The sequence below is a fragment of the Nanorana parkeri genome, unplaced genomic scaffold (assembly GCF_000935625.1).
Source record: "Nanorana parkeri isolate BGI_ZX_2015 unplaced genomic scaffold, ASM93562v1 scaffold80, whole genome shotgun sequence".
Taxonomy (NCBI): Eukaryota; Metazoa; Chordata; class Amphibia; order Anura; family Dicroglossidae; genus Nanorana; species Nanorana parkeri.
Window position 1 is genome coordinate 1,787,180 of NW_017306348.1, and position 12,154 is coordinate 1,799,333.

The window sequence follows — 12,154 nt, forward strand, 5'->3', positions numbered from 1 at the left end:
GGAGTCTCCCGCACTCCCGCTTAAATAGGGAGTAAACCTTTCCATGCTATCTTTTTTTTTTCTGACATCGGGGCCGCAGGCCACCGTCAGTCAGAGAAAAAAAAAACAGCATAGGAATGAATAACTAGATTGCTGTTGGCTATTTCAATTTGCAATAGCCAATAGCAGACTAGCTATTGCACTCGCCCACTCCTGACAGTTAGGTCTCTGGTGTGTAATAATACCACTAATAATAAGTCCTGGGTAATACTATGCTGAGCTGGATAAATAAGGAGAAACAGAAGAGCTAAAATATTACCTTTTCTGGGGAAAATGCTGGTTTGGACTTCCTAAAGTGCTGGTCACATCTTCAAAAGCCTAGTATTTAGCATGGTATCTGCTAAAGAAACTTACATTTAAGCAGTGATTACATGGTTAAATGCCTAGATTTATGGTCATATAACCAGCAATGGATAAAGCCTAAAGCAGCATTTTTCTCTAGAAATGGTATTTAGGTCTTATATTGTTCTTTATTTATCTCTCCCATAGATTCTATAACTATAACTTATATTGTGAGGTCTTAGGGAGCTCCCTTAACCAGACACATGCTTCTGGGCTTCCTCAGCAATTCCTCTTTGGCCTTTTCCTGTCAGCCTCCTACAAAGGATCAGAGCACCATTGTCCAATCAAACTGTATTTTGTTGCATTGTAGGGTACTGAGGGGGGACAGGCAGAATTCAAAGATGGGATAAAAGATCTGTGTTTTTCCTTCCTCCTCTTCCTAACCTTTTCTTCTCCCCCCTAGCTCAGTGTCCGTCCTTCGGGAGTGCATGAAGAATGAGGGACTTGTTCAGTTTTTCAGAGAGCGGCAGGCGGTGTTATCGCACTCCTTGCCCCTGGAGACATATCTCCTGAAACCTGTACAGCGTATTATGAAATATCATCTCCTTCTGCAGGTAAGGCATGTACATGTACACTATATGACCAAAGGTTTGTGGATACTTGACCATCATAACTACCCTCATGTTGGGTCTTCTGGTGGTGACAACAGTGGACCATGAAAGTGTGTTTAAATGGCCACTTGTAGTCTCCATCAGAAGCCCTGTGACCGGGTGGCAATGCAAGAAGAATGCAATTGGGAGACAGTGAAAAAGAAAACAGAGGCAAAGGTAACGCCTGAACAATGATTTTCCTGGTAGAGTCACCAGGTATCATTTTTACGAAAGATGCAGATTTAAAAATATTGAAAATTGCATTTGAAATGACATGAACCTATTACAGCTTTATAATGATATTATAGTGGTTGGGTTTACATCTACCAAAGGTCGAAACTCTGGAACAAACTTGTCATGGCCTGTGTAACCCATGCCTCTATCGCTACAAATTCTCAGCTAGGTGCCATTTGTCTTTTTTGTTTTGCCTTGTCCTGTTATTCTGATGTCTAGTCTGTGTTTTATCACAGGAGCTGGCTAAGCACTTTGATAAAAATGCCCCCGGCTACGAGGTGGTGGAGGAAGCCATTATCACAATGACCGCCGTTGCCTGGTACATCAATGATATGAAGAGGAAGCAGGAACATGCTGTTAGACTCCAGGTACTGAGAATGGTAGCATGCAAAGCATGATGGGTAAAGCTCCAGAACCAGTGCTGACCTTCATGTTGATGAGAGATGTTCATTAGCAAATCGTCTTATATATTATTCTATCTACCTGGCGGCCCTGATTGTACAAATTTTAATTTAGTGCTGGTTATCGTCATTTGCAACTGCTTTAACTTTTTGTCTGATTTTGGGAATGGCTATGGTGTCACCTTTAAAGTGTTTGTATAGCCCAAACTTTTTTTGTTTTGTTTTGTGTAGGGAAGGGTTAAACCTCTTGCCAGAATAGTTTTAGATAGAATAGGGAAGGGTTAAAACTCTTGCCACAATAGTTTTAGATAGAGTAGGGAAGGGTTAAAACTCTTCCCAATATAGTTCTAGATAGAGTAGGGAAGGGTTAAAACTCTTGCCAGAATAGTTTTAGACAGTGGCGACTCTAGGAACAATATGTAGGGGGGGCACACAAGATACAACAGTAAAATCTGGGGGGGCACTAATAATTTTCATTGCATGTCGCAACCGCTGGGCACCGATGAGCTGATTTAATTGCGGATGGCATCGGCACCCCGCGTTTGCGACATTTAGTCCAACGCCGCCCACAATCCCGCATACCGCAACGGCCGGGCGCCGATGCCATTTGCAATTTAATCTGCTCTCGACGTCCGGCAGTTGTGGAATCCAGCATGGACTGACTGGCAACTTTTAGCCCAGGGGGCAAGTACAACCCAGAGGCCCATGATAACTTAGCCCACCCTCCAGCTCTGCCTCTTCCCCCAAGTATGGTTTTAGATAGAGTAGGGAAGGGTTAAAACTCTTCCCAGTATAGTTCTAGATAGAGTAGGGAAGGGTTAAAACCCCTGCCTATGCATTTTTTTGTTACATGTGTATCACTAGAGAGATTTCCCTTTACTTCCTGTCCAAGAGAAGTAATTGGAAGTTAGAGAAAATCTATCAATGTGAGGGGAACTTGACCATTGGAACAGGTGGTCCCATTAGAAGGTTCCCCTTATCTCTTGTTGCAGGAGAACTGTCAAATATTGGATTTCCCCTTTCCTTTCCTTTTTTGTAACAGTGGTAATACAAATAAAGTCTGTCCCCCAGGATATCCCACCACACTCCTGACCAATGTGCTCCTTGTTAAATGGGTGCTGATACTATGCCTGATGAAGGGACCCTAAAGGTCGCTATAGGCTTGACAAAATGTTTAAAAGTCGAAGATCTTCGGTGTGCTGGTGACATATATTTTTTTCAGTCGTTAAACAGACACCATCAAAAACTCAACAGAGTTAAAAGAGATCTAACAGTTCCCCACCGTACAAGTTTTTCCTATGTAGGTTTTTTAAGTGTAGCGCTACCCACGTAGAAGCCGCTGGTTGCCCGTTCATTTCTAGTCTGTTTAGGGTATGTTCTCCAGCTGCTCACCCATTAGCACTAACCGCCCTTCTTCTGGTGCCCATAAACTGATGTCTACTCCAGTATTAAAATGCTAAGTAAACGATTTATTCACTGGGGAGAGAGGGTATAGGGGTTCTAGGTATCCAGGGATAACCGACAAGAGCTTCAGACTCACCAGACTTCACAGGCACATCAGTGCAGATCCCATTGGCAGACAGCAGGGAGCGACTGATGTAACAGACAGACAGGATGGATGCAGATCCTCAATCAGGAAAGACACCGACCATGCTCTGAAGTCCACTTAGTTCCAGGGTACTTCAAGAGCCTGCACTGGTCCCAGTTCTCTTCCTCTTTCAGCATCTCAGGCCTCCTCCATGTTGGAGGCCTCAGGGAAACCTCTTCTCGCACACTAGCCCATGTCCACCCCCAGGCCTCAGCCTAGCCTCGGGGGCAGGCTGAACAGGACCCAGCCCTAATCCGTGGCTGGTCCCGGCTACTCTGAGCACATGGCAGCTCCCACCAATATATGTACCCTATCCCAGCATGCACCACAGGCTGAGAGAAGTCCAGTGATTGGCTGCTGTACTGTACATACATTACAGTTCCTCCCATTGGCTTTCCCACAATATGACAGAGTCACACTCCACCCAGGGGGTACAGGCAATGTTAGACACCTGGGATTAACCATATAATTGCCACTACAAATCCAGCCAGTCTGACTACAGCCCTGGCTATCGCTAAATGCCTAGTAGCCACATCACAGAAGGTGATGGGTGCTACACTAGCATTGAGTATATATGCCATACTTGAAAAAGAGTTTGTTTGATGGCTGGAAACATTGCTTTTTGGAAAAGTTTGTGCTTTAACTTGTTGTTGCTCAGTTGCACTTTAATAAAATACTATATGGACTTAATTGTTCGATGGAAGTCCTTTGAGCAGACATTGTGCCCCGAGACACACTTAAATTGTCACTTAGGGATTCATATATAAAGGCATATAGCCTTTATGGGGGGGGGGGGGCACTAGTGCCCCTCTTTGGCACAGTTGAGTATAGGAAATTGCTTGTGCCATCTAGGGGAGCTAGTGCCATGCAAACATCATCCGCCTGTAAATGAACTCCTTGGTCTTTTGACTAGGGGATTTTAACTGTCAATGAAACCATCAAAAGTAAATTCAACTTGATATATTTTGTTTAATTTAAATCATAAGACATACAGACTGATAGAGTGGAAGACCAGATACATTTTATGTCATCATGGGAGAGGATTAAAACGCATCACATTTTTTTTTTTATGCTGTTTGTATCCGTGTTTGGAAGATTTCCCTTCCAGCCCAAGGACGAAAATGCAGATAAATCTCTCTAAGTGGACACCAATACAGACACTTTTTAACCTCTTGCCGTCCGCCCGTAGTAAAAAAACGGACGGACGGCACTGCAGCATCTGCGGGTTGCCGTCCGTCCCTAGCGGGCACACACGGGCAGAAAAGACCCGTCCAATGCGAACACCCGGTACCGGGTGTTTCACATATAGGCGATCAGCGGGTCCATAGCCAGGAAGGGTTAGAGCCTCTGCTAGATGTGTTGCTGTCTGTCCCTGTTGGGGAGATTTCCCCTCACTTCCTGTCACATCCTATCCAAAGGCCAGCATTGGTCTCTGGATTGGAAGAAAGGGCAAATCTACATGGGCACAGACAACAATAAAATACCCAGCAGGGTCTAACCCTTTTAGACAATGGCAGCTACTGTATATGTGACTTTTACACATCCCAAATTGCACTTTTTGTTAAAAATTCACACGTACAATTAAAGCTGGCACTTCATCAAATAACCCGGAAAATGGTTACACAGACCTGTAATTTCAAACTATTGGCTTCACAAGACGAAGGTTAATGGGGCGGCTGAAAACACCAAAACGCTTTTTTTTTCACAGCAGTTTACTTAGCAACACTGCGATCTTGCTTCCCGAGGGACAAATGTTCTTTAGAAAATGGAAATAGCTTTTATTCTTCTCCTTTCTCCAGCACTCTGCCCTTACAGTATCTCATCTGATCTCTCCAGGAAATCCAAAGCAAGCTGGTGAACTGGCAGGGTCCAGACCTGAACGGGTTTGGAGAGCTCGTTCTGGAAGGGACATTCCGAGTGCAGCGAGTCAAGAAAGAGCGCGCTTTCTTCTTGTTTAGCAAAATGCTGCTGATCACCAAGAAAAGAATGGACCTTTACATCTACAAGATTCATATCTTTGTGAGTCATGTTGTCCTGTAGAGGATACACTTTTTTCTTGATTTGTATTTTGTTTCTGCTATTGTTTATAGTGCTTTCCTATTGTATATTGCATTTCTTTTTTATATGACTGCAGTGTAACGACACCAAAAACTTCCAGTTGTTCCTCTTGCTGATCTATGCTTTCTTTTTTCAGAAGGAAACTTAATATCACAGGGTACCTTAAGAAAATTTGGATGGGGCAATTAGCATATAATGCATCCATATTATCGCCCCCTTTCACATTGGTGGTAGGAGGTGGACAGCCTTTAGTGTAAAGCTTTTTACCCCCCTTACCACTGTAATTAAACAGCTTGTGGCCAGGCATTCTGTATGGGTTTTTCAAATGTTGATAGCGCTACTCAGAGCCTCTGCTTCCACCTGAGCCATGCTGGGAACCAGAGAGGAGAATCCTCACCTTAATGGTCACTCCCCAGATAGCAAGCAATTGTGCTGCAATTTTGTTGCACAATTACAGCAAGTCTGCATTGCAAGTCTCCAGACCAGCGAGCTTGCAGAGCTCTTGCTAAGACCTGCAGGACTCTTGCTGTAGACTTGCCAAGCAAATTTGCTACAAATTCAAAAAGTGTCAACTAGAACTTGTGCTGCGAGTGTCCTGCAAGTCTACAACTTGCCAGGAATGTGTGCGGCAAGTTAACAAGAATTACAATTTAACCCTGCCACAAGTTTGTGGCAAGTTATCCTTGCTATCTGGGTCAATACAAAGCTAGCTCTGGTGGGTAGATCAATGCACAGAAAAGTACCCTGCACTTCTCAATCACTGAGCCAGCAATCACAGCAATTTTTCCCTGAGAGGGGTGAAAATTATGAATATAGTAAGCGAACAATTTTTTTTTATACAGTGCAGTCAGACATGGAAGGGGCCCCTTCCTTCTCCTGGGCTCCATAGCAGCTCGTTGGGCTACTATGGCTGTAGTCACACATTTGCTCTAAAGCATGGATTTGTATAAACAGATGCCCTAAGGAAATGCCAAAGTGATTGTAACTGTGCTTGTAAAAGAACTTCAGAAAGGTTTATCTTGGTGTACCCTTTAAAGCAAATCTGTTGCTGGAAAGAACATTCCAAAATAATGTCTACATGTAAATACTCAACTGTTCTGTTGCTTGCTCCACCGTTCTTTACTCTGTTGAGGAAGAATCTTCAATATCTGATCCCCCCCACCACCCCATGTTAAGTGGTTTGATCCTCCTGCCCCTACGTCACGATAGGGCACATTTTTGACGTAGGGGCCTGTGGAAGGATGTTCAGTAGTGGAACGTTCACATAGATTGTGTTGGATGTTGAAGCTTCTTATACCTTATGAAGTTGGAGGTGAATTTTATAACTGAAGCTTCAGATAGATCAGGCCTTTTCTATATTCTAACGCAAAACTGGTATGTTTCCTTCTTGTGTACACCTTCCCTTTATATTATAGGAATGAAGTAAGTTGGGGATGTTCTATAGTCCAGTAAGGAGAACTCAGGTAGAAGTGGTATCCTTGTAGGGACCCCGTGTGCTGAAGTGTTGAATATAAGCGTTGGCCGGGGATCTACAACAAAGGCAATTTAAAGTGTATTTCCACTTTTGCAGCTAAATTGGGATAACGGCGATTTTATGTTTGTTACCTGTTTCTCATTCATAGCTTAACTTAAAAACAAAATTGAATTGCTGCTCGCACAAAACATGCTCAATTCTGAAAGAAAAGTTGTTCTCTGTATAGGATACATTGATGATTTCCATTTTTAATTAGTTGTCTCTTATCTTTCACCAGTGCTGTAGTCTGGCCTTGACAGAGCATCTGAAGGACAATTTAAGCTTCCGAGTCTCAGACTTGACCATCCCGAAGCACCAGCAAGTCATCCAGGTCTGTGATAACTGACTTTTTTTTTGTCATAATAAGACATTACAACCAATGAGGTTAAAGTGTATGTACAGTGTACGTAAGTAAATTGTTTACTTTTGGTTAGAGTGGGGAAAGGCTAGAATCCCTCTAAGGTTCTTATTGATGTGTCCCAGCTGGAGAGATTCACCCTCTCTGTTTTTCCTGGTGACTGCTGTCAATAGAGAGTTGCCACCAGAACAGAAATAGAGGGAAATCTTTCAGTAGGAACATGTGTTCCTTTGACATCTGTCTACCACAATCTCATGAGGCCTTGCAAGACTAACAGTTATAGGCATGACTCTAGGAGGCAGAGGCATGTTGGGATCTGTAGTTAAAGCACAGCTGGAGGACCGGAGTTGTCCACCCCTGGTCTATCACAAGATTTCCCTCACTTTGGAGAGATTTCCACTCACTTCCTGTTGTGCACAGGGCAGGAAGTGAAGGAAAAACTACCTAATGAGACAAAGATGGCTATAAACCTGAGAAGGATTTTAAGCTAATCCCTACTGTTAATCTAAAATTAAATTGTTTTTTTCTCTAGCTTCACTTTAGTCCAACTTGTAAGTTGGACTAAAGAAACCAAATTGCCATCCACTAAAATATTTAACATTTCGTGTAGTGAATATGGTATACATTACTTTACATGTTCCCTCCATACGGTATATAAAATCTAATGCTTACTAAACATTCAAATAAAATCATAAAAAATTAATTATGTCTAATTTATTTTTTTAAAACTATTTTATATTTTGTGCACCCGTATATTAAAGTGATAGTAAACCTTTGGGGTTTTTTTTGTTTTACTTTTTTTTTGGGGGGGGGGTCCAGACTTACTTTAATACACTATTCCTAATTCTTTAAATTTTTTCATTCCCTCGTTCTCTAGTAGTATCCAAACCGCTAGCCCCCCCTGTACGAATGCCTCCATCAGCTAGCCGGGTTTTGGGGGCTTTAGAAAGTAGTGGGTGTTTTTGCCTTAATGCTTTCCTTGCTTAAAAGAGAACTATGGTGTAAGCGTTTTTCCCCATAGTTCTCTTAAGGGTCACTGGAGGACATATACTAGTGTCCTCCCGTGACCCAAAGCTCAGTATATCGCAAGCTACAGCTCACGGTATACTGAGACCGCCGCAGCCGGGACGGATCCCGACATTACTGTCGAGATCCACCCAGCTGCATGAGTGACAGCTGGACTCTGCCTATCTAGAGGCAGATCCAGCTGTGCCCACCCCCTCTCCCGTCCGTTCCTCCAGTCAGCACTGGAGGATCGGAGCGGGGAGGCGTGGAATCCCTGCAGGGAGCCGTGACTGACAGTCACGGCTCTCTGCAGGGAGATGATCGAGAAGTGAGCGAGCGACGGTATGTGTTCGCTCACTTCCCGATCTATTGAGCCGACATGTGGCAGTTTAATTTTCACACGTCGGCTCGAACTATGAGGATGAGTGATTTTCACTCACCTCATAGTCCTCCTCTAAGGTAGAAACACCATGCCTTTAGTACTCCGTTAACTTTGGAAGGAAATATGAAAAAAAAAAACATTGCGCCGCCCACCCTTTGCCGTACTGGTTATTTATTAAATTAGTTTATAAAACAAAGGGCTACTCTCAAATGTAGCGGCATGAAAAGCTTAGCAATGATCCAAGATTAGGAAGTCATCTACTGTGGATATTTTTCTCGACTTCATAAGAGATCACTTCCTAATCTTGGATCATTGCTAAGCTTTTCATGCCGCTACATTTGTGAATAGCCCTTTGTTTTATAAACTAATTAATAAATACTACAGTTATGCACAGGTTGGGCGCTCTGGCTTTTTTTTTTGTTTCTTTGCATGTTTTTGGACAAGAGCTTTCCGATCTGAGGAGGAGCAGCACCCGTGGGCCAGTCTAATTGAAAAGTGGGATAGCTGTTGACTGTTAGCGCCGGAGGAACTTTTAGGCCTCATTCACATTGCCGCGCGTATACGCGCGTACGTGCGTATTGTACCATATGCAACACATGCAAATAAATGGCTCCAAACCCATAGCCGCGCATGGAGCTGTATATTTGCGTAGCGTATATATGTGCAAAAACAGAATGGAACAGAGATGCGTCCGGGCAACGTATTTCTGCGTATTTACGCGCATATATGCGCGTATACGCACGTACATGCGTACAGCACATTAAAAATTCCATTACGAGTGATGCATTCTGGGATTGCATATAGTGCACGCATATACGCTCGTATATACGCGCCTAGACGCTTGTATATACGCGCATAGACGCGTATATACGCAATATACAATTTTGCTTGGGTTGTGTGTGAATGAGGCCTTAAAATGTTTTGATTGCTTTGGAAGGAAATAGCATGACAACTCCATATTGGGATTCCTTTATTTCCGCCTTCTCTGTGGGTGGGTTCACACCTTGGCGTGAAGAGACTTGAGCTGGCTATATACAAGTAGAATTTTGTTTGAACAATTTTTTTTTTCAGAATGTTTGTTTGATTTTCTAATAGTTAATGTGGTCAAATCGACAATTGATTTTGACCATAGTGGTGAAAATATCAAAGGAGCAGGATGGATTTTTTTTTTTTGAACCGATGAAATTCTAAGACTGAATGCAGTTTTTATTCAGGAAACTTCATTGATTCCAAAATCGAAATCAATCAAACATTTCGAACGACCTTCAAGTCTCTGATGGCATTATCAAATATCTGTCTTAATTCTAATTCTAACATTCTACATTCAAAGGTCTAACATATTTCTTCGCTAATCTTTTTCTTCCAATTCCTATTTAGTATCTCCCCGTAACCTTTTTCTCTCCCTAAAACCCAACATGCTTCCTACATCCTTTAACTGCTTCATCAGGGGTATTACAAGTGCTTGTTTTGTGTTACAAAGTGACAGTGCTCCCTGGTGCATTCAAACACACAAACTTATATTAATGGCCACTGGCTTTGTAGATGCCGATCTTCTGTAGCAAGGGTAGGCAAACGCCGGCCCTCCAGCTATGGTAAAGCTACAAATCCTAACATGCATCTGCCTCTGGGAGTCATGCCTGAGGCTGTCAGAGTCTTCCAGTGTCTAATAGGATTTGTAGTTGCGCCACAGCTGGACTGGCTAGGGTTTGCCTACCTCTATCCTATAGTATCTCATCAGCACCTCCATTAAATGCAGTGAAGTACAGAACTACTTCATGCTGTCTGTATTATTGGTCATATTATCCATCCACTGGCCAAGGTGGTAGGTGACTGGTATATAAATGCTTTGTTGGGGCTGTTCCTGACACTCATTAGAATTGAGGAAGCCACTTGGATGAGCGATGACATTTGTTCTACATGACTAGTCCGGTGAAATCCAGCTGACTACTGCTAGCTAAACCAGAATAAAAGCCTCACGTCCATCCATTATAAGGCCAATAGACTAATCCTATGACATGGTGCTGTGAGCTCCCCCTGCTGGTTTACATTACACTGTTCCTTCTCTCTTATTCAGGCCAGAAATCAGGAGGAGAAGCGACTCTGGATCTATTATATAAAGCGTCTAATTGTAGAAAACCACCCGGCATCCATCCCTCAGAAGGTAACATTTGACTTATGACAAAAGGGGCTCTCCACATAAAAAGTTACACGGAGTGAAAACAATATTAAAGCTGAACTTCGGGTAGCTATAAAAATGATAATAAAATGCATTTTTACATACCATTAGCATAAGCACCTGATTCTGACTTCATATTAGCCTCCTGTCATCCAGTTAGACTGGGAAAGGGAGAGGCAGCACTGGAAGCCAGTCAGGCTCTGCTACATGTACATGTGCTGACAGTGAACATGCTAACTGGAGGAGAAAACACGTTGCAGAATTATGTTTTTATCATATTACTTGTTCCTGTGGCAAGAATTCAGATTTTGTTACTCCCTGTGATACAGTGACCAGGTTTGTAAAATCCTTGGAGTGGCAGCTGCTGGGAGCTCAGTTCCTACTGACATAGGAAAAAAAGCCTTTGGGAAATGTCGTTCTGGCGGTATGCCAGAACGACATTTCCTAAAGGCTTTTTTTCCTACACGCAGTGTGTGGGCAGGCTTTTGGGAGCCAAGACTGCAGTGTTATTTTGCTGGGAAAGAAATCAATGTCTGCATGTAGAGATGTACAGAGAGGGGTGGAGGATAGGCAGAGTTCAGTAGTTCAGAAGGCAGGGCTGACAGAGCTGCAAAAGGACCAAACGGGAAGTAAGAAGCACACTGAATTTCTGGCAGATTAACCGGTATTTTTCTGTGCTTAGAGCATTTTTGAAGGGATATAACCTGAGGAAATATGCATGTATTGCAGAGATGTACTGAATATTATTTTGCCCATGCACTTTAAATCATGTCATAAATAAGGATAGGAAGGATCCACTAGGATGGTCTTTGTTAAAGGAGAACTATGAGGTGAGTGCTTTTCACTCACCTCATAGTTCTAGCCGGCCTGTGACAATGATACTGTCACAGGTCAACTCAGTATATCGGGAGGTGAGCGAACATATACCGGCATTCGCTCACCTCTCGATCCTGTCACGGCTCTCTGCCATTACAGGGGAGGGGCTGGATTCCCCCCTCCCCGCTCCGATCCGCCAGCGCTGACTGGCGTAACGGACGGGGGAGGGGGTGGGTACAGCTGGCTCTGCCTCTAGATAGGCAGAGCCAGCTGTCACTCACGCAGCTGGGTGAATCTCGACATCGATGTCGGGATCCGCTCCGGCTGCGGCGTCTCAGTATACCGCGAGCTGTAGCTCACGGTATACTGAGCTTAGGGTGATGGGAGGACGCTAGTTTGTGTCCTCCCATTACCCTAAGGAGAACTATGGGGAAAAGCCCTGACCCCATAGTTCTCCTTTAAACACAGACTGGTCTGCTTAAGTATTTTTTTATATACATATACCTGTACTGATTTTTTTCCCACATAATGATCCTAGAAGACACATATGGTATCCGCTGAGAGTGTCGGCAGAAGTCCAATTCCAACAATCGAGACTTGTGAAAGTTTTTTTGCAGGTGTAGAAATGCTTTGCAGCCAAATGTCACCTTGG

General features: G+C 43.4%; 1 protein-coding gene across 1 annotated transcript in view; it reads left to right on the forward strand.

Annotated features, from left to right (window-relative positions):
• PLEKHG2 (pleckstrin homology and RhoGEF domain containing G2) overlaps positions 1-12,154 on the forward strand; it is a 92,085-nt gene that overhangs the window by 65,453 nt on the left and 14,478 nt on the right. Inside the window, exons 7-11 of the mRNA XM_018576897.1 lie at positions 785-935; positions 1,442-1,573; positions 5,031-5,213; positions 7,004-7,096; positions 10,585-10,671. Coding sequence (XP_018432399.1) covers positions 785-935; positions 1,442-1,573; positions 5,031-5,213; positions 7,004-7,096; positions 10,585-10,671 — 646 coding nt within the window. The remainder of the gene's footprint in view (positions 1-784; positions 936-1,441; positions 1,574-5,030; positions 5,214-7,003; positions 7,097-10,584; positions 10,672-12,154) is intronic.